Below are 24277 nucleotides of genomic sequence, written 5' to 3' on the forward strand. Positions count from 1 at the left end.
TATGTCCTTTGAGAAAACAATTATTTCGTCCAAATATACCATATACTGATTAGGTTTCAGCCCTCTTAACACACTATCTATTAACCGTTGGAAGGTTGCCGGAGCATTTTTGAGTCCGATAGGCAGTCACCGATACTGAAAATGACCTGTAGGTGTTGAAAAAGCTGTCTTCGGTCAGTCTTCCGGAGCGATCTCCAACTGGAGGTACCCACTTCGAAGATCCAAGGTCGTGAAGTACCTACACTGACCCAAATTATCCAGAGTTTCAGTGATATTAGGCACTGGGTATGCATCCAATACAGTTTTTTGATGCCTTGCCCCCATCAGGTGATTTTTTACCCACTATTATGACAGGAGCGGACCAGGGACTAATACTGGTTTCTATTATCCCATCCCTAGGCTGTTGATTAATTAATTCTTCCATGAGAGGCTGTAAACTTTTTGGAACACGATATGGACATTTATACATCGGTGCTTCATTCCCAGTGGGGAACGAACGGTGTGGCGGGCAGTGGACCATGAGAATTAAATAACTCTCTATATTCTGTCAAAAGGTTTTCCATGACTTCTCTGTCTTGCCCTTCTAAATGTGCCACTTTACCCCTCAGTGCGGACCAGCTGACAGACTCTCCCGGCATTGTGTAATTTGCTGCGAAATCCTTATCCAGTTCCCCTATTATCTCCAGATTCGCTATTACAGTACCCCGTGCTAACTGCACCTCTTCAAGGCCAAAATTATCAATACTGACAGGCACAACCTTTTTCCCTTCTATCTCCCGCACGTAGGACATGCTAAGGAGCATAAAACACTTCATTTTATCCAGCGGCTCATTCTCAGACAAAGGTTCAACGACAACGAATTTACCGGCACGCTAGCTCCAACATTTGCCCAGATTATTTTCCCTGTACCCTTCCGTATAGTATCCTGCGAATTAACCCTAATGGACCTTGTAGCAACAGTACTGGTTTTTCGGCCGCAGAACCTAGGCGAAATTGTATTCCGTCCAGTTCTTCTGTACGCCGTTCCAGGTTAACTTTTAAGTGATGCACAACCAGGAAATCCAATTCGAGTATGACATCATAGCTGCTGCCAACAACTGGAAGAACTTCTACCTTCACCTGGAAGTTCCTCATTTCCACTCGGAAGTTTAACACCGCTGATCTGAGTGACTTCACCTGTCCTCCACCCATGCCACTTAACGCCCAGCGTAGTGGTTTTAATTCTACTTTACTGAGCACATTTCTACTCGCCACGGATACCTGAGCCCCGGTATCCAATAAAAATTTGCACGGTCTGCCTCTCATCAAGCCGGTCAGAACAAAGTCTGCCACTGATTCTGCACTAGCAATAATCCGTACCAGGGGTGTTGCACAGTGGACATATCACCACCTGCCCCATTTAACTGAGGGGGCTGAGGCCCACCTTGCAGTTTCCAATCATGTTTCTGCCAGGACCCATTGCAATTACACTCCCGATGACCCCAACGGCTGTTTTTAGCAATCTTCTTCTTTATTGTTGGTTCTTCCAATACATTTTCCGGTAGCTCAGCCCCACCGCTCGTGTCCTGCAGGGACGTGCTGATGCGCGCAGCCCAGGGAATGCGACGCCGTGCTCAGTCAGCGGCTGCGCATGCGGTAGGTTAGCAGCACGAGGCTGGCCTAGCTCGCCTACTGCAGACGCTGCGGCTCTTGACGACGCCGAGAGTTGCTGGTGCAGCAGTGGGCAACGCCCTCCGCCGGCCGGTCCTCGACGACGTAACAGCAACTGAACGCCCAATTGGTTGAACTGATGCCGATGCCCACCTCCGATGCCCTTAAATAGTGCAGACCGCTGCTGAATCCAATGGTTACACGGTGCCGTTTTATTACAATGTTCTCAATGAGTTGGCTAACGCAACCGCGCCTGCGTAATTCTGCTAATGCTGCGTTCCGGGTGTTATGGCTGCCGCACACATACCGACGCTTGTTGCAAAACTGTGTCACACGCAGGCCAGCCTTTGTCCGCTGTTTGCCGTGAGGCTGGCGCATTGCGCACTGAAAGACACTAAATCACAATTTCACACCATATTTCCTAAAAATAACCCCTTGTCCTCTACAGCTTTCATTGGTAACGCCCACATCAAGTCAAGAACTACAACTTGCATTCTACTTACATTAAGCTTTTACTGATAATGAAATCCCTTTATGGAAACAGAATCTCACATTAAGATAGGTTTTGGAGAAACAATAGATTGATCTGTGCCCAGCAAATCAAGTTTACAAAAATGTTACAACAATGTATTAAAGATGAAGTAAAAAATAAAAAAGACCTCCATTTCAATCACTGAGTCAACTGATCCTACAGCCTGTTTTAATGCCAATGTCATTGTTGGGACCATTACATCTTTCAGCAGATAACTCAATAAAAAAATTTTTGCTTGGAACAGTGGCAGGAAAAGTTCACAATTGCCCCATACTTAAAAAAGGCTCAATAACTTCACTGATTTCCAGCATTAAGATCTTTATGAAAACCTGTCAAGAATTCAGACATTGCACCATATAAATCACTGCCCCAACAAATATGACGGGGAGGGGCACATGGATTTCAGCAGCAGTTTACTAAAATTCAAATTTCCAGAATATAATACCTAAGATGGTCATCACTCTGGAGGATGAAGCACCTTCAGTTGCAACAGCAAAGAAACTTGCCAAATCTTAGGAAGAAAGAAATACTCAACTTTCATTGCGGTCTAGTTGTATTTCCTACTGTAAGTGATCTGCCAGCTTTAAGAAACAGGGCAGCCTTTGGCAAAGTTAGTGAAAACTATAAATGCTGAAGTACAAAGACTGGAGAGTGTGCATGAAATGGGAGTTCATTTGTTAGGAAAAGGTGTAAAATGTTTTCAATAAATCTTGGTCTCAACACACTTCCACAACACACTTCCAGAACTGTACACAGTTAGAAGTCTACTGCGGAAGAAATGGATATTACAATATTTCAAAGCTTTAGATTTGCTCCAATCACCTCTGTAGATGCTAAAAGGTCATTTCTTTAGAGGAAATGTATTATCTTACAGAAGAGTCAACATGACTCCAGACTATTTTAAAGAACATGCTGCCTGTAATTAATAAGCTGATAAGGCATTGTAATGCTGAGGCTTTCAAGAAACATTTTCATGTTTCTGTCAAGAACAATTAACTTTTGGTCTAAAACTTTAAAGATACCTTAAAATATAATACAAAACAACTTTAGCATGAATATGCTGATAATGTGATTGGGTAGCACAATTTAGTAAAAAATAGGCATACAGTAAGGTTTTTCTGTATTCACACACACAAACTCAAATGCAACTCACAAACATACGACCACTGTGCCCGGATGCTGAGGCCACATTGCGAGTCGGATAGGAGAAGCAACAAGGTGGTGGGGGTGAGGAGGAGGCTGTAATGGGAAGGGGGAAGGATAGCAAGATAGGGGCGGCAACGGTTAAGTGCTGCAGTAAAGGAGAGAAGTAAAATGACTGGGTGTGTTGGTGAGGACAAAAACTAATGAACGTTGAGGCCAGGAGGGTTATGGGAATGTATGATATATTTCAGGGAGAGTTCCCAGATGCACAGTTCAGAAAAGCTGGTGTTGGTGGGAAGAATCCAGATGACAGGCTGTGAAGCAGTCATTGAAATGAAAAACACTATGTTGGGAAGCATGCTCAGTGATGGGGCAGTCCAGCCATTTCTTGGCCAGTTTGTTGGCAGCCATTCACGCAAACAGCTTGTTAGTTGACATGCCCACATAGAATGCAGCACAGTGTTTGCAGCTTAGCTTGTAGATCACAACTGGTTTCACAGGTAGCCCTGCCTTTGATGGGAAACCAGCCATGTGATCTACAAGCTAAGCTGTAATCATTGTGCCACATTCTGTGAGGGAATGACAACTAACAAGTTGTCTGTACACGTGAACGGCCACCAACAAGCTGTTGACAAGAAACAGCTAGGCCACCCCAGTGCTGAGCACACTGTCCAATGCAGTGTTCATTTCAATGACTGCTTCACAGCCTGTGCCATCTGAATCCTCCCCACAAACACCAGCTTTTCTGAATTGCGCAGGTGGGAATTCTCCCTGCCATATATCCTACATTCCCGTAACCCTCCTGGCCTCAACCTTTGTTAGTCTTTGCCCTTACTCTCTAGTCCCTTCCCTGTTCCCATTCCACCACTACAGTGTCCTCTATTCCACTAACGCACCCAATCATTTTAACTCTCTCCTTTTGTGCTAACCCCTCATCCTCCGTCTAATATCATGACTGCACCTAGCTGCCCTACCTTCTCTCCACCTCACCCCTTTTTGTGCTTCCAAATAAATAGCACTTTACCATGATCCTCATCTACCCTGCTATCCCTCTTCCTACCTGCCCCAGCCTCCTCCTCGCCCCCATCTGACTGCCTCTCTCATCACGTGCAGCCACTCACAGTGAGGCCTCAGAAACCAGACTGCAGTTTGTGTGTGTGTGTGTGTGTGTGTGTGTGTGTGTGTGTGTGTGAGAGAGAGAGAGAGAGAGAGAGAGAGAGAGAGAGAGAGAGAGAGAGAGAGAGATTATATATTAGTGCACATGCATGTGCATTCTATTTCCGACAAAGGCCTTGTTGGCCGAAAGCTTGTTTTCTGGCAGTCTTTATTGTGCCTATCTGCGACTCAGCATCTCTGCTATAAGGTGAGTTGCAACTGTCCTTTTCATAATACTGTTACATTCAATCTTGGAATTTCCATTGTTGAATTTAAGCTAGTAAGCGAGGCAAATATTGCAGGAGTGGTGAGAAGAGGAACAGCACAAAGATGAGGCAATCAAGGAACCTATCATCATACACACCAAGACTCAAATGTTTTAAACTGTTATGAGAGGACACACAACAAAATTTGTTAACCTGTATACCAGCACTGACTCTGGAAATTGGTAACCATTACTGTGAAAAAGGGAATAAAAAACAGAACTGAAAAAATTTGGATGCTCGTTTCACACAAGTGAACTCAAAGCGAGGGATACAAAACTCAGTGGTTTTGCCCAGGTGCTACAGACATGTATAGTATATGCACGCTGCTCGAGTTTTCCCACAGTGCTACTGAAATGTGTGGGGGTCCTAAGCCACGAATTGCTGAAGACAAGTTACTTCCAAATTTTTGCAAATAAAAATCTTGGATGTTTGTCATGCAAACTGTGTGCCTCTTTGCATGCTATCATTTGCAAAAAACCTCACTTCGGTATCTTGAACTTATATGACGACTGTTATGGCCACGTAATGCCCAATGCACACTGACTGAACTGGAAATCTCACATGCGACCATCCATCAGATATAAAAATCAGAAACTGAAAACAAAATTAGATACCATTCTGCACTCCATTTTAAATAAAATTTCAATATTCTACCTAAGTTTCATATACTGCTATGTATGAGCTAAAATGAAGTTTATGCAATGTGTTTTTACCTCAGCATTATGTTTGCTTAATTTGATGGAGCACAATAACTAGGACGAATAGCAAAAAAGAAACTTATTCCTTTGTCATGCAAAGATATCAGACTGTAATACGTGCATAAATCAAATTTTTTTTGGTAAGTAGTTTACTAAAATCAGATGATAAGCATTTCATAGTGGCTGGAACACCGTATCTCATCAAAGGTAGCAGCACTTTTCTATCAGTACAGCCACAACAAAGCCGCGCTCAGCATGGACCATAGCTGTAGCAGCAAAAGGGTTAACTTCATGGGTATATCTGTTACCCTTAAGGGAGAGGGGAAAATAGTCTATCCTCTGAATATAATTTGTTTCAATCCAGGACACAACTGTCTAAAACATTCTCATCTTAAAGGTGGACACACACACACACACACACACACACACACACACACACACACCACTGTTGCAGGAGTGAGTGAGGAAATGGTGGGTGACTAGGTGAAGTGAAATGAGGAAGAGAAATTGACAGGGGTGCAATTCCACCCTTCAGCTTTCAGTGAGAGGTCTGAAATAAGATACAGAACTCAAAACTTTATCAAAGTTTTCCACCTTTATTACAATTGTGTACACATTCCATACAGAAATTATGCCCAATTAGTAGAGCCTCCCCACTCAGCAGCTCCAGCAGTAGGGGCTGCCGCTGCCTGCGGTGCCCAGTCTTCAGGAACCTGGAAACATATGCATCTCACAGTGATTCTGGAAAATCAAAAATCTTATTTCCTTCGGCCATTGAAAAATAGAAAAACCTATTCCCAAATTTCAAGACCATCACGTAAGTCAACTGAAATGCAAATTAAACCTGTACCAAGAATAAAACAGATAAATCTAGGCAACAATCTTTTTACTGGACATTTCACTGTGCCTATTTAATAAATGAAGTCACATGATTTGCAAGTAGAAATATTTACAGGTCCTTTTGCTTATGATTATTCAGAATGTAATTTTCCTATGGCCAAAAATGGAATGAAAACTTTTGCTGGAACATACACAGCAATCAGCTACTTCTCAAGGTGTTCAGGTGCATTTGTCAGGGTGCGAGATCAAAAGTACTTCAGCTGTTACCTGGGGCTATTCCTAAGGGGGGAGCACAAACACATCAAGAATTTCTTAAGCATCAAAGCCTTGTTGTGATGTTTAAAGCTTTCCCGGAGTACTGATGGTTCCATAAAAAGTTCCAAAAGTTTGATGTATGGGCCAAAATTTGTGTGTCGTCGTAATTCATGGAATGGTCTGTGGAAATACAATGTTCGGTGATTGCGGACTTGGTGGGTTGGAGAAGGCGAGTATGCCGTTGGTGTTCCACAATGCGTTCCTGCACAATTCGTGTTGTTTGCCCTATATATGATTTGCCGCATTCACACGGAATTTTGTAAACACCTGGTTTACGCAGGCCCAGGTCGTCTTTAACGGATCCCACCAGTGATGAAATTTTGGAAGTAGGGCGAAAGATGACTCTCACTTGATACTTTCTCAATATTCTGCCTATCTGTGAAGAAATATTCCTAATAAATGGTAGATAAACAGTCGACCTGAAGGCCTCTTCCTCTTCCTTGTTCCGTCGTTTGTAGGTCTCCATCACTCTGTTCACTTGCCTAGGTGAAAAGCCATTCTTCAAAAATACTTTTTGCAGGTGTTCCAGTTCCGCTTGAAGACTGTCGGCTTCAGAGATAGTATGGGCACGGTGGACCAAGGTTTTGAGAACACCCATTGTTTGTGCTGGATGGTGGCAACTAGTAGCTTGTAGATACAGGTCTGTATGAGTGGGCTTTCTGTACACTGAGTGACCAAGTGTGCCGTCACTCTTCCGTCACACCAAGACGTCTAAAATTGGCAGACAACCATCTCTATCTCCATGGTAAACTTTATGTTTTCATGTATGGAGTTCATACATCAAACTTTTGGAGCTCGATTATCAATGAATCTGTGGAAATAAGATTGTCTGACAACGAGACTCTCATCAGTTGAGATAGCGGTTATCAGCTGAACTCTGCTTAGAATCCTGTTATAGAGAAACTTCGTAGTCGACGTAGTTATCTGCATAAAGATGGAAATCGACCTGACACCGATACGCCAGGCTTTCACAGTGGAGGGCGCGAGGCGCAGCGCACGGAGCCATTATGAATGCGCACGCTGAGCAGCGCATGCGCAATGTCACCTCAGAAGGCTTTAAATAGCGGAGCTCAGCGCATACTCGCCACTACTACTACAGTGGCATTCACTTGAAGATGGCCAGAAGACTCTGCGCCGAAATATCGTGGCAGGAAGTTACTGATATCCGGCAGTTCTCCCGTGTTTTTATCAAAGCCTTATTTGCATTGCTAAATTAAATGTCACAAACACTTTCATAAGTCGGAGCTCTTGGTGTGTTTAAAAATTAGCCTGTTCATATAAATGCTTAGGCAGCACAGTACAAAGTTTTCTCACAAATCCCATCCCTAACTGCAGCTTGGGCATTACTGGTGTCTGCATTTTTTGGAACTATGAAAACACACATCAGACAAAAATTGTCAGGTGTATATAAAATGTGGAAATACATGAAACAAAGGTAAGGCACAAGCAACAGAAAACAATATTTACACCAGCTTTCGAGTTCTAGCTCTTTCTCTAATAGTCACCCATCTCAGTCAGCTATAGGTTAGTAGTTGCCTTTCATTTTAATATTCTTCCATCCAGGAATTTCCATCATTAAACATTGAAATAATTTGGGCTACAATAAACAGTATATAGGAGGCTTGATTAAAAACAATTTAACTTAATTCCTCAATAAAATATGTTGGCTGCTGAACTGTGTGTGCAAAACACTCATTCATTAATCAGTATTCCAAATCTGTTTCAATTTCCAGAATTGTTCACAATTGCAGGAAATTAAGGTTAAAGTCTGCAATCATAAAGGGCTGGTTCTTTGTAATGTGGTGTTGAACTTGCTTCATAGCAGAAATCAGTCATCAATAGAGTCTCTCACCCATACTGCTCTTGTCTACAGATATTTTGATTATCTCCAAAAAAACTGCCTGGAATATCCATCTTTCACTTATGTACATTCATCTAATTCTTTACAAATTGCTGAAAGAACAAGTTAAAAGACTTTAATGCAAAAAGATATCAAGCATGGCTTCACTAGTGCAAATGAATGTTCAGTATCCTGAATCTGCACCTGTGGATATTCAATTTTTCAACATCCAGTTCCTGATGAAAACTTTTTTTCAGTTACTAATCTCACAATAATTTTATTGATATCAAGGAAAAGAGCCTGATCATTCCTTTACATTTTTCTTACTCATAGTTTCAACAGTCACTATGGATAAAATTAACTTAATCTCTTTTTTGGCGTAGAAAATTGTGTGTTCAGTGCCACACACCTTGTAGTTACTTATCAGTAACTTATTTGTACCATCAACTACTATCAAAAATCTTCATTATTGTTAGCACTTTCGAGGGCCGCAATCATCAAGCAAAATTTCTTAATCACAGTATCTGTGTGAATTCACCTATTCAATACCAATCAATACGTCATGAATGTATCTACATATAACAAGATTTGTTCAGCAGTATCACTGTATTGCAGGTATGAGGAATTTTACCTGTGATGCCCAATCTTCACTGGCAGGAAATGCAGCTGGTGCTGGAGCACCTGGAACAGCTGGTGCCACAGGAACATCTTCACTCCAGGTAGTGGCAGCTGCAGCTGCTGCTTCTGGAGCAACTGGTTCCTGAGCCCAACTATCTGCAGTGGCAGCAGCAGCAGCAGTGAAGTCTGGAATCTCTGGCTTCGCAGGGACCAGCATTTCCTTAATTACCTCCTCTTTCTCAGCCTGAAATTATTAAGATGAACTCAGAGCCTTATTTTTACTGGAAAACCTAACATCAAATCAGATAATTACACTAAAAAACAAAGCTTAAGGGATAGCATTTTTATAATAATGGCAACAACTTGTCAGTGCACAGATCTATTTTAACTGCTTATTAGTTCCCAAGGATACCAATGTGCTATTAGCAAGAACATGTGAACTCTCTATACTACGGGCATATTGACAAAGGAATCTATCAAAGTTGTGCTGACATTAAATATCTAGTAGTTATAAGCCTGCAGTGCATACTTTACTGAAAACATTGCAATGTTGCAGTGAAGATATTATATACCACAGAAATTGTGAGACTGCAAATTCACCTCAATATTTCATATGGATATGTTAAGGCATGCACTGGACAGGATGGAGGGAATTCATTAGCTGTATAAGCAACAGAAGCTGCACCTCCCCCCCGCTGCCCCAAATGTCACAGTTGCAAACACCAACTGTGTTGGCATAATTATGGAGGTGCAGGGAAAGGTTATCATAGAGGTTTTTATCAGACGGCATGAAGTAATTTGCTCACTCTTATGATACATCAGGATGACTCTGGGCTACTGACATGACATCCCATGTTATCAACACTTTTCAGATACACATCAGTTGTTGAGTTCACCTTCAGGTTACCTAGCAGGGTCAGTCAAGAGCACAAAAGTACATTTTTTTCTGTCTTATTTTGACGTTTTAGTCAGAAGATATACTTAATGACACTTTACTGTCAGATACATAGCTACCTCATGTCTCTTGTGTTGGCTACGTAACTAAGCAAATAAAATGGAAACAATATTTCTATTGAATGGGGTCTCTGTTGACCACACACGACTGAGTTTACAAAAATTTCTTTTTCAAGATATGATTTCTCTTTGTTACACTGACAATAATGATGCAACTAATAAAGATTGTTTGAAGCACGAATAGTCATTCTTTTGTCTCACTTCATTTAGTGTATTATTTGGACTTGATTTAACAGGTTACAAGTACTGTGTGTTAGAGATAGAAAATGACAGGTACTGTGACGTGATTTTAACCCAGAATACCTTCGTGGAGTAATTTCCATTATAGAAAATGGTGACATTGAGGAAATAAATAGTGACAATGGATTAGAATCAGCAGAAAATGAGACTGTGTTAGAGGCAAGAGCACATGAAATAGAAAACAGTGTTGTTGAAGATGATGATGATGATGATGATGATAATTATTATAGCAACACACCATATATAAAAAAAATTATGGAACTAAAAATGGAATATCTTGGTCTAAAAATTCCACCAAAAGCTACGCGTCTAACTGTTTATAGTGTTCTTTTAAGTTCTTCCAGGATTTACAGTAGATCTAGTGGAACAGGATCAGTAAGTGATGCTTTCAAGTTGTTCTTTCATGACAGTATTTTAGAAATCCTTGTGAAATGTACCTCTGCCACATACCTCATGGTAGTTTGCAGAGTACTGATGTAGATAAAAAGGCACAGGCATATTACGAGGAGTGGGATGCTACATACCTAGAAAATCAGAAACCAAGGTTGGCAACAGATGTAGATGACGAGTACTCGTGTGCTCTGAAAGCTAAACACGGGAGCCTGTAGCATTATTGTTAATTGCAGATCCTATGTACAAGGGAGATTTTCCTGCTTCAATGTCTATTCCAAAAATTGCCTACATTCATCAGATTTGATGACACTATAAGAAACTAAAGGTTTTGGTGGATTTCTAGACCAAGATATTCCATTTTTAGGTACATAATTTTTTATATATTTGGTGTGTTGTTATGATCATCATCATGCTATCAGAGATGACTGTACACTGCCAATAACTGTAGGTCTAATTACAATTCTCATTAACATCTCTTAGTATACAAACAACTTGCTTCCTTCTGGGGGCATTGACCGTTTGTTGTTTATATGAAGTCAAAGCCAGCTAAGTGAAAGTATGGGATTTTGATTGATGTAAAATCAAATTATGCTTTGAACTTACAAGGGTATACTGTAAAAGAAAGATTTTCCTAGAGAAAAATCAAGGAAAAAGTGTAGTGCTGGATCCAACTAGCTGGTTGCATCATCACCACTGAATCTGTCTGCCTCTTCCACATGTACTTTAACTTTACACAAGAAATTTGACTACATGGAACAACAAGGACTAAATACCTAAAGTTTTGTTGCTTAACCCCATAAAGAAAGCAATGTCACCCATCTTAGTTTTTCATAATGATCTTACATTAGTCCTATGTCACATAGAATAATCGTGCTCCGATCCTGATTAGTACCAAGCATTACGACAAATGTAGGAGGAGAGTTTGAAAGCTACAAACGAAACATAATTCTGCAATATATCACCACCAGGTGGGGGGGGGGGGGGGGGTTCAATACAATGAACAAGATGGTCAATGAATACTATGTGAAAATAACCACGTCACTTCACTTTATTACTCAAACTTTCAACACAGTAGTGTTTGAATGCTTATGTATTATGGAAGACACACAATCGGCATCTTCCATCAAGTTCTATGAAATATATTTGTCATTTACTTAGCATTCTGTTATATTTTGTACTAATTTCTATTCAAGCTAGAACTCAATTCCATTTTATTCATTGGTCTTATAATTTAGCTCCAAGTATTTACACTATTTATTCAGTGTGTCTACAGAGTTGTTAACAGCAGCACTTGTTATAAACTGTATGAACAAAAGTTAGTTTATGTGAAATCTCAAGGGATTTGAGTGTAACTGTATGATAGATCTGCCCTGAAGGTTTAAATGAACAAAAGTTAGTTTATGTGAAATCTCAAGGGATTTGAGTGTAACTGTATGATAGATCTGCCCTGAAGGTTTAAATTCAAATGTCCTCTTAACATCACCATAGGTACATATGTCATTCTGCTCAGAAGTTAAAAACTTAAATTATAATTATCTCATAAATAACCCAAAATCATAACAGGAGCCCCATTGTATCACAATTATGAACTTTCTATTAATTCTACTTCTATAGATCAAGCTTCAAAATGCTAATCACTGCAAAATCAGAGGGTGTATTCTGCACTATTTCTTAATATAAATGGTAACTTCAGCTTCCACTTCTCTGAGTAGCTTATGGTCCCTGGAAATCTTAAAATACTAACAAACTTCTTATTTAGCATGGGCAGAGCAAAACAAAATTACAGAACCACTCTTAATAAGGCCGGTATTACACTATCAAATTTCTTTGTCCAATATCTTTGTCAAAGATATTTGATAGTGTAATAGGGATCTTTGACAAATGTCGTCCAATATTTGATCAAATCTAGGCCGAGGCCGTATATTTGATCAAAGAAATCGCTTGTCTTCTGTTCACTGCAATGCGATATGTTACCACGCGGAGCGCTAGCATCGCTGCAGCGTTCTGTCGTCTGTAGTGTTTTTATAACCATTGCCGGTAAATACAATTGGTGTGTGCCGACAACTACAGAATTAATAGAGACGTCTGAAGCTGATGAGGCGCTTTACAACGTGAGGAACCCTGAATACAAAAATAGATTAAGAAGATTGGAGACCTAACCTGACCTAACCTAAACTAACCTAACATAACCCTCTCCTGTAGCAAGGAATCTGAGTGTTATAGTGAGCCTGTCTTCTGAAGATGTGGCAGTTCTTAAGTGAAAATTGTGCTTTGTGATATGAGGATACACTTCATTGAGCACATACAGAAATGTATGCTCATCCATTCTTAAGTAATTGATGTACGACTTGACATCTTCCACTGTAAGCTCACGTAACAAGTTTTGTTGAATGCTTTTATAGTGTCGTCGTAAAACCTACGGCTTCACCCAGATTAGATTAGTTTTTCGTTCCATAGATCCGTGCTGAGGAGATCCTCGTGGATGTGGACCATGTCGATTTTTTTAAGCTGAAATAAAAATACTAATAGTATGAATAAATACAATACATCATTTGTTTCTATTAAAAATTTCGCCAATGGAGTAGAAGGAGTTGGCCAGTAGTAAGTCTTTCAGGCTCCTTTTAAACTGATAAACTGATCTTTATTTCTAACTAAATTTTTTATGTTTCCTGGCAAATTATTGAAGATGAGTGTTCCTGAGTAGTGGACCCCTTTTTGAACTAAAGTAAGTGCTTTTAAGTCCTTGTGCAGATCATTTTTGTTCCTGGTATTGTATGTATGAACTGAGTTGTTTGTTGGAAAAAGAGATATATTATTTACGGCAAATTTTATTAAGAAGTAAATATACTGAGAGGCAGTAGTTAGTATACCCAGTTCTTTGAAGAGGTTTCTGCAGGAGGTCCGTGAATTTACTCCACAAATAATACGTATTACACGCTTTTGGACCTTGAAAACTTTTGTTTGACTTCAAGATTTACCCCAAAATATTATCCCATATGACATTATGGAATGAAAGTATGCAAGCTTTTTCATTTTTATGTTGCCTATGTCTGCTAACACTCGAATTGCAAATACAGATTTGTTAAGGCGTTTCTGCAGTTCTGTGGTGTGCTCCTCCCAACTGAATTTATCATCAAGTTGTAATCCCAGGACTTTTAAGACTGTCAACCTCGTATGTATGGTTCCATTTTTCCACCCCACTTCTTTTCCGCATGTGCACACAATGCAATTGGAGTACGTAGAACTGCTGCGGTTAATAACAAGTTGTTGTCAGCCATCTTGAACTTTGACGAAAAATTTGATGACAGTGTAATACCCCTTGTAGCGCTACGTCAAAGATCTTTGTCAAATATATTGGACGGAATATTGGATCACATCTTTGATCAAATCTTTGACAAAGAAATTTGATAGTGTAATACCGGCCTAAACAGAGAAATGAGCCACCGCCAATTGTCAAACAACTCTTCTAACCAGCCAGGCAGCCATACTGCATGCACAAATCGAACACCATCTGCCAGATTGCCTGGGATTTCCACATGACCGGTGACCAGCAACCGATCATTGTGATTTGCCCCCCCCCCCCCCCCGCCCCCCACACACACTCGCTATGAAGTGATCAGTCACCCATGCGCCAGATTGCTGTAATACTTCGCTTGTGTGTGGAGTCCTTCAAATATGTACATAGTAGTGACGTAACGCTCATCAAGAGCAGTTTATAGTTGTGAAGTATTTCATAGTCTTTGTCCTAAAGCCTTTGACACAGGTACTTGATTGTGCACTGTGTTTTGTCGTCATAAATGGTGCATTTTCTTTGCAACTGCAGTTTCATTTTGGTGTTTTTTCTCGTTCATGTTTTACTGCTGCAATAGTGGTCTAGAGTAGAGAATCTGTTCTTACCAGTGAGAATTACAAAAATTTAACTTGAAACGAAAAATGCCTGGGTGTCCTGAGGCGTATACACCCTGAATAAACTACTAACGTACAGAAGTTGCACTAACCAAGTATCACAGCCAGCTTTTGGACCAAAGGAAACCATTTTTAAAATAACTTAGCAAATCCCTTGCTTGTGAGTGGTAATGTATCCTGTGTACCAGTGCCATGACTGTCAATTACTGCCAGAGAAAACATGGAAGTTTCAGCGACACCGATGTCAGCAATAAACATTACCGTGGGGTAAGAACGATGACCAAAACTATGGTGAAAACTTTGGATAAACATGAATGCATTTCACTCTTGCTTACAGAAAGTATGAGCATAGACAAATTTGCTTGATGTTATTGAAATTGGACTGCTGCTGTCTTCTCAAAAGGGATGTCTTGCTTCATAGGCCTGTTAAATATCTGCATCTCATATTTTGAAGAACAAGTGCAGACTGGACACAAAAGCCTGGTCTGGGAAAAATCTTTTTGTTCTTCCTTTATTTTATGTTAACATGCAAAAACTAGTTACAAATTCATTTTTGGACATTATGTTTCCCTTACATTATTTCTTACTTAATGAGGACAGAATATTTCAATAAGAAAAAGCACCTTGGCCCACTACTTCATTCCCACAAATCTGGAAGACCATGATCAACACTTAACTTCAAATAATATTGTCGGATCTAAACTGAATTGAACAAGTGTGCAACTAACTTTTTTGTATCTTACGAAATACTGGCATATGTTACACACACAAAACATTTTGCACAAAATAATCTAATCACTTTCATACAGCCACTTTAACATACTGTATCCTGTGAAGTGTCGGCTAGGAAATATTTTTTTCTTTAAAACTACAAAAGCATGCATAAAGATATGAAGAGGGGAGGAGGTTCTAACAAGTGCGTATTTTGCACCTTTTGCCCCACTCCCAAATTCAATAAAGCAGGACTTGTTAGACCTCTCCTTCCTCTGGTCCCTACAGTGGAAACATTTTTTCACCACTAAACCAAAGACCAATGTTGAATGATGAATAACTCAGCTCATTCCTCCATCCAACTGTGATCCACCCCCACTGTCCTGTAATCACTCCCTGTTAACTTTCCAGAATTTCTTAACCTCGATCTTGCCTCAGCATCAGTCCCCAAAATCCCTCAACAAGCAGACTAACCTTAGACCTACAGAAAGAAACGCAACCCACCACCTAAAAACTTCGACCTTATAACCCTACCAGTGGATTAAGGCTCCACCACCACTGTTTTGAACTGCAGGAATTAGCTGGCATACAGACTCCGCCAGCTGTCAGATACACCTTACCTACAAACCTTGCCATAGTGACCCCACTCCAGAAATCCAGCAGGCTCTCCAGTCACTACTCAAATCCTTAGGTCCATCCCAGATTCTCTCCCCAGAGTCTATCTCTCTGCTCAACCCTACCACTCCCTGCAATCCTACCTTCTACAAGCTTCCTGAAGTCCATAAACCCAACCACCCAGGATGCCACATTGTGACTAGTTACTGTGCCCCCACCGAGTCAATCTCTGCTCTCATAGACCAACACCTTCAACCTATTACCTGGGAACCTACCATCCTACATAGAAGATGCCTACCATTACCTCAATCCCTGTCCCTTTACCACACCGTGCGCAGCTCATCACTATTGATGCCATCTCCATTTACACTAACATCCCTAATGCCCATGGCCTTACCGCTATTGAACACTACCTTTCCCAACGCCCGACAGATTCAAACCAACAACCCCCTTCCTATTCGCCGTGACCAACTATATCCTCAATCACAATTACTTCTCCTTTGAAGGTATTACCTACAAACAAATCTGGGGTACAGCTATGGGCACCTGCATGGCACCAGCCTATGCTAACCTATTCATGGGCCATCTAAAGGAATCCTTCCTATACATCCAGAATCCTAAGCCCCTCACCTGGTTCAGATTCACTGATGACATCTTTGCTATCTGGATCAAAGGTGAGGACACCCTATCAACATTCCTCCAGAACCTCAACAACTTCTCTCCCATTTGCTTCACCTCGTCCAACTCCACTCACCTTCCTTGAAGATGCTGACCACCTTGAAGATGGCTACATCGGTACCTCCGTCCATATCAAACTTACTAACCACCAGCAATACCTCCACTTCGACAGCAGCCACCCATTCCATACCAAGAAGTCCATTCTTTACAGCCTAGCCACCTGTGATCGTCACATCTGCATTGACGAGCAGTTCCTCTCGAAATATACCAAGGGTCTCACTGAAACCTTCACGAACCATAATTATCATCACAACCTTGTACAAAAACAAATATCCCAACCTTATCTCTCCAGCTTCCCACCACCTCACAAACCCCCCACCATGCGGCTACATCCTCCTCTTAAGGGTATAAGGAATGAGTTTTTCGATGAAAAAATCTATTTTTGGGTAAATGCATTTTCGAAAAATTCAGACTCTCCCGTTTAATACCATGTATAAAATATTTGGATGACGTGAATAGAACTATTTTAAATAATTTTTTAAAATAATTTCGACACAATGTTCCGCACCTTGTATATGAGACGCGAAATATACCTGATATAGACAGCCTTGCCAGAGATATAATTGAGCACAAGAGAGTTAGCTTTTCTGTTGGCTACACTGCTAGACAGTTGACAATAGATTCTGCACCATTTGTATTGTTTCCTTTGTGAGTACATCCATGTCATTGTTGTGAAAGACGTATGTGGAGAAGTCATTGAGTTTTCTTTCCTTCAACATGCCAAGACCTAGTCTGAAGGTATTTAGAAACCGTGTACATTGGCGCAAGAAAGTAAAGTGAACTAAAAATTCATCTGATTCATCTTCATCAGTATCTGATGTCCCAGTAGTGACTAACCTCAACACTGGTAGTGATACATTGAGTGACGCTGCTGCCACTACACCGGAAAGTGCTTCAAGAAGGAAACTAGCTGGAATTGTAGAAGAATACAAGAAACTAAAATTTAGACTACAAAATATGAGGTAATTAACGTCTCTTTATTATCAGACGTTTTGGAGAACAATGTGTGCTGCAAACAATGTGGAAAATGTGGTGTTTCATTGAAAACAAACTTCCATGTAGGACTTGCCTGTGAATTAGAGTTGATGTGCAGTTATTGCAAACACAGTGTTACTTGCTTCAATTCCTCACGTTACTGCAGATACAGGTAAACTATACGATATAAACATTAGACTGGTTTATGGATTACGGTGTATAGGAAAGGGCAGGGCTGCAGGTGCCATGTTGTGTGGTGTGATGAACCTCCCTCCTCCACCTTCAAAATTTAACAAACACATAATTGCAATAGGCTCTGCTGTAGAAGATGTGGCACAGGAAAACATGAAAGATGCTGTTGAGGAAGCAGTTGTTGAAAATAATAATAGCAGAGACTTGTCCATAGCTGGCAGAAGAGAGGCCACACATCTCTGAATGGTGTAGTAACAGCTACAAGTGTGGACACTGGTAATGTAGTTGATGTGTCAATACTTTCCAAGCATTGCAGATGCAATGAGAAAATGAAAAATAAACATGAAGAGGAGTGCATGGCAAATTACTATGGGTCAAGTGGTGGTATGGAAGTTGCTGGTGTAAGAAGTATTTATCAACGCTCAGTAAAATGGTACAACGTTAGATACATAAATTATCTTGGAGATGGTGACTCAAAGGCTTTCAAAGAAATTGAGGAACTGAGACCCTATGGTAACGATGTGAAAATTTCCAAACTGGAGTGTGTTGGCCATGTTCAGAAAAGGATGGTATCAAGACTTCGACGGCTCAAGGCTAGCATGAAAGGCAAGAAACTGAGCGATGGAAAAACTTTAGATGGGAAAAATAGACTGACAGATGCTACAATAGATCATATTCAGAAGTGCTATGGTCTAGCAATAAGACAGAATACAGCAGATGCAGAATTAATGAGAAGAGCAGTCTGGGCTCTGTTTTTTCATACAGCTTCAAACAATGAGAATCCCCAACATGGGCTATGTCCAAAAGGAGACGATAGGTGGTGCAAGTACAACAGAGGCAAGGTAACTAAGAAACAATACAATCACCCTCATCACCTGCCACCTGCCATAATGGATGAAATAAAACCAATATTCCGAGACCTCGCAGATATTAGTCTACTAAAGAAATGCCTTCATGGCCGGACTCAAAATCCAAATGAGAGTGTGAACCATGTGATATGGAATAGACTACCTAAAACTGTGTTTGTGGGTATAAACACACTTCACTTTGGCGTTTATGATGCTGTTTCATCATTCAATCAGGGCAATATAACAAAGCGCAAAGTTCTGCAGAAGTTGGGCCTCTGTGTAGGACTACGAACTGCCGCAGCTATGCTTTGTTTGGACAAGGAACGGCTCAGGTCTTCAGATAATGCGATAAAAGTATATTCAAAGATGGCTAGACAGCATAGCAGAGCCATCAAGAGGAAGCTGTTTGACAATTCTGATGATACAAGCTATGGAGCAGGCTTGTACTGAAGTAAAAACTTTGAAGCTAATTTCCCGTAACTTTAGTTTTTTTGTGTATTAGGTACATTTTCTCAGGGCCTATTTATAGTAGAAAGATGAAATTTTCTGTAGTTGTTCCTTAAGACCTTCTAATATATCTGAATTCAAAGATATGTGGAATTATTTTGTATTAATGGATTTAAATTTTAAAATACTTGTTAAAATGTATAACTTTTTTTAACATTTACAAAAAATAAAATATCTGAAAAACTATACATTATTTTTTTCAAAATTAATAATTCAGCATAAAAGCAGAACATATCTCTGCATTCAGTGAAAAAAAAATCAACATTATCGTCCAAATAACAAATGAGAAAATGTTCCTAACTTTTAGCTCAATTTAACATTGTAAGCATAGGGCGTTCCGTATACCCTCAACTCAGTAGCACCTAGGACTGGAGCAACTGAACTACATTCTCCACCAGGATTTCGACTACCTCTCATCACGCCTTGAAATGAGAGATGTCCTGCCCACTATCCTTCCCACCCCTCCCACAGTGGTATACCACCAACAACCGAACCTGCACAACATACTCGTCCACCCTTACACAAGCCCTGCACCCAACCCTTTAACCTCATGGCTCATAACCCTGTAATAGACCCAGATACCAGACCTGTCCCACACATCCTCCCAACACAACCTACTTCAGTCCAGTCACAATCATCATCCATACAATCAAAGGCAGGGCTACCTGTGAAACCAGTCAAGTGATCTACAACCTAAGCTGCAACAACTGTGCTGCATTCTATATGGACGACAACCAACAAGCTGGCTGTCCGCATAAATGGGCACTGACAAACTGTGGCCAAGAAACAAGTGGACCACCCTGTTGCTGGACACACTGCCAAACACGACATCCTTCATTTCAATGACTGCTTCACAGCCTGTGCCATATGAATCATTCCCACTAACACCAGCTTTTCTGAATTGCACAGGTGGGAAGTTTCCCTGCAGTATGCCCTACGTTTCCGTAACCTTCCTGGCCTCAACCTTTGTTCGTCATTGTCCTCTCCCATCTGCCCCTTCTCTGTTCCCATTCCAGCCCTACAAAGCCCTCATTCCACCATTGCGCCCAACCTTTCTTGCTTCTCTCCTTTTCCACTATCCTCATCCCCCCTCCCTACCTGTCCTCTCCCCTCTATCAACCACCTGACTGCACATAGCTTCCCTACGCTCTTTCCACCTCCTCATTCCTGCACGCTCCCCAACAGCACGTCACTGCCACCCTGCCCCAGCCTCCTCCTTACTCCCATGCAGTCGCCACTTTTCAACACACCCTAGTGCTGCTGCTCGCAGTGTGGCCTCAGTTGCCCAAGACTACAGTTGTATGTGTTGAGTTGCATGAGTGTGTGTGTGTCTGTTGTCTAATTTTGACGAAGGCTTCACTAGTTGAAAGCTGTATTTGTGACAGTCTTTTTTATTGTGCCTATCTGAGACTCGGCATCTCTGCTATATGGTGATAATATTATGAAAAAGGAAGTTGCTAAGTGCATATTTTTGTATGTCAAAATGGCCCAGCACAGCCAATTGCAATATCCACTACCATGCACGAAGTTTATTTCAAAAACACAGTGGAATGACAAACTTAGTAATTATAAATGAACTAGATCCCAGTATCACTTATAATAAATACTACCAAGTCGTACTTCTGTTTATTTTTCTTATCCAGTATTTTACACCACAATACACTTGTTTTTCCTCCAATATTTTGTAGATCTTTTTTTTTCAACACACCTCTACATACTCAAGAATACGTACCTCCTCTGGGTCCCTCCAGAAGAACAAGTCAACAACAACATCCCATTTCCCGTCGCGAGGTATGGAACCACGGAATCTCAAAACTTCCCTTGCAAGCAGCCACCACATCAGCCCAATGGAATGTGTGCTCTGTCAACAAAAGACAAAAGGTAACAAGAATAAATCATTCTAATCAAGTTTATATTTCCACTGAAGTCATATGAAAACTGAATACTGCAAGAGAACTGATTCCATATCTTCCTCTATTATTGTAAGGCTACATTATCACACCTAACTTCTACATCTACATGACAACTCTACGATTCACAATTCAAGTGCCTGGCAGAGGGGTCATTAAGCCACTTTCATACAACTTAAGCCACAATTCCACTCACAAACAACACATGGGGAAAAAACAACACTTAACATCTATCCACGTGAATTCCAATTTATCTTATTTTATCATCATCATCATCATCATCTCCTCTCCTTATGTAGGATTAACAAATTACTTTCACATTCAGAAGAGAACGTTGGAGGCTGAAATTTCATTAAAAGATCCCACTGCAACAAAAAATGCCTTCATTTTAATGACAGCCACCCACTACTAGTGCATCACATCCGTGACATTCTCCCCCTAGTTTGCACTAATACGGGTTGCTCTTCTTTGAATTTCTTCAATGTCTACACCAGCCCTATCTGGAAAGTACTTAGTACCAAACATCAATATTCTACCACAGCACAGACAAGCACAGGCAGTCTCTTTAGTGGATTTGTTACATCATCTAAGAGTTCTTTCTGTCAATAAAAAGCAGTGTTTGGCTTAGCCTGCCTTACCGATATTAAGTATGTCACTGTTCCAATTTAAGTTTTTCATAGCTTATCCCTGTCCGCAGCTCGTGGTAGCATTCCTGCTTCCTGAGCATTGGATCCCGAGTTCGATTCCCGGCGGGGTCAGGGATTTTTACCTGCCCCGAGATGACTGGGTGTTGTGTAGTCTCCATCATCATCAATCCCCATTATGGTCGGAGGAAGACAATGGCAAACACCCTCCATTGGAACATTGCTTTGTACGGCAGTGGGAGTCTCCCACATCGTTCCCCCACGCTCTGTCAAGAAGCGAGGGACTTTATTTCCATTTCCATAGCTTATCCCTAGGTACTAAGTTGAACTGTATGCCTTCAGACTTACAACAATATTATGAAAATGATGCAGACAGAAACACCAAAAGACAGGTGTACATGTGAGCCAAAAGGCCTCCTTCTACAGCACACGACCAATCTCTGGCCACTGGTCCGGCCTCAGTGGCCAGAGACAGTGGTCACGTCTGTGCACCAACTGTGCTTGCATCAATGTGTACATTAGAAGAAAGCCTCTTTGATCAAAAGCTCCCATGCTCAGTAGTCTTTTTGGTGTGCTTGTTTGTGATCCGACATGTCTATACAGAGTGTGGCAATCAGTCCTTTCCAAGAATACTTCTGTTATTCCACGATGGATTTCCCTTTATTGATTCAGCATTTAGACTGGTGTGATTAATCGTATACTGAAATTTAACCAATTCCTTTTAGTACTCATGGATGTTCATTATTTGGGATCAAACAACCACTTTTCACACCATACAGATACTTAATCTAAATAATTTTGCAACTGGTTTTGACCTTCTGATGACTTTACTACATGGTAAAAGCAAACAGAACTGCTCATTTTGCACCTACATTGTTTATCGGCAAGGAATAGCAGAGGACCTAAAACACTTCATTGGGGAACCCTCGGTATCACTTCTGTTTCAGTCTATGAATTTTCTTAAGTTGCTACGAACAATGACCTCTCTGACAGGAAATCACAAATGCCATCACACAATCAGACAACTGCTACATACTCCATAGGCAAGTAATTTGATTGAGGGGGTATACGGGGACAAGGAAAAAAAAATTCCTGGGTTATTCCCGGATTTCTCCCGTTTAAAAAATATGCTTTTCCCGGGTGAAAATACACTTTTTCTGTGTTAAGTGACAGGTTTTCCGTAGATTTTCCCTCGGAACTTTAAAACTTATCAATCCTTTGAATGGTTAACGTTTTATACAATTGCGTAGAACTTCCCGGAAAAAAAAAAAAGACAGGGCAGAGAAGTTTTGGAGAGACTTTTAATAAAGAAAAGGAGAAGTTTTGGAAAGACCTTTGATTTGCAGCAACATATACACTGCATATTTTCGTATTACGAAAGTATAAATTCGAATTGCACCAAACACAGCGCGTTAGTTTCCGGAGCGTTGAAACCGAGGTTGCGATGTCCTTTTGTAAGCGAGTCATACCTCAAGCCACGAGATCTCGCCAGCCGATGACAGCAGCTATTGAGAGCATAGGACACATGTTATAGTCAGCCAATAGCAAGATCACTGGTTACATAGCACAAACACGCAAGAGGAGAAGTTAACGGTTTACATTAATGAACACAGTGCCGTATATCTACAACAAAAGCTAAGCTTTCACATATAATATTGATCTTTTTTGCGTGTGTTATACTTTAAGATACATCACACAAACGTGCCAGTAAATTTAAAATTATGACATAAATGTCTTGGTTCGAAATTCTTGTAAGTGGCTGGTCCTCAAGCTGTTCAGTTTCGAACGCTCTGTGATTTAGATATCCATCCCACTTTCTCACATGTAACATAATTCATTTTGCGTAAAAAGAAAATTACATAGAAAGTAACGCTTTTCTAACCACCGTTCGCAATAGTATCCGGAGACTGTTAGAAATATGTTCGATTTACCAGTTGCGAGAGAGCGCCAGAAAACAGGTATTATTGTGCGTTTCCAACTGCAGTGGTGTAGGAAGCCCCTATATTCGTGTGTATAAAGCACTAAGAGAGTTTACATTTCACCATAAAAAAAAACAGAGCGTCAGAGGATACTCCAAAGAGCATCAGAATTTCATAAACCATACTAAAATCCATAATTTGGCTTGAAGTGCAAATTGGCTTTTTCCAGATTCACAATGAGTAGGTCCCATCTGATATTAAGCTTTTCAGTGTGGATTTTTGGATGTAAATTTTCTTGGAGCACCAGTACTCTATGATCTCATTTTTGATTATTTATTAGGACATAATGCCATATATGGCAGAAGATGATAACGTGCACTTGAAATTCAGCGAACAGTTGGAACTAGCCAATACTGTAGAATGAAACACTTAGTTTCAAATAAAATGATTGCCTCAGCGGAAAGATTAATAAAGCCAAATTTCTTTAGCGAACTTGCAAAAATAACTTCATTGTTCTGCAAGACGATTAATGCTTGACTGCTACTAACTCGGAAATAAAATAAAATCAGAAAACTGAAATTAGTAATATATTTTTGCCCCCCATAATT

At 40.6% G+C, this 24277-nt stretch overlaps 1 protein-coding gene across 1 annotated transcript in view; it reads right to left on the reverse strand.

Moving 5' to 3' along the window:
* Positions 1–6020: 6020 nt before the first annotated feature.
* Positions 6021–24277, reverse strand: part of LOC126236576 (40S ribosomal protein SA) — a 29074-nt gene continuing 10817 nt past the window's right edge. The window contains exons 5-7 of the mRNA XM_049945989.1: positions 20929–21057; positions 9071–9301; positions 6021–6157 (exon numbers count right to left, since the gene is read on the reverse strand). Coding sequence (XP_049801946.1) covers positions 6074–6157; positions 9071–9301; positions 20929–21057 — 444 coding nt within the window. The 3' untranslated portion in view covers positions 6021–6073. The remainder of the gene's footprint in view (positions 6158–9070; positions 9302–20928; positions 21058–24277) is intronic.

This window comes from Schistocerca nitens, chromosome 2, assembly GCF_023898315.1.
Source record: "Schistocerca nitens isolate TAMUIC-IGC-003100 chromosome 2, iqSchNite1.1, whole genome shotgun sequence".
NCBI classification, from domain to species: domain Eukaryota; kingdom Metazoa; phylum Arthropoda; class Insecta; order Orthoptera; family Acrididae; genus Schistocerca; species Schistocerca nitens.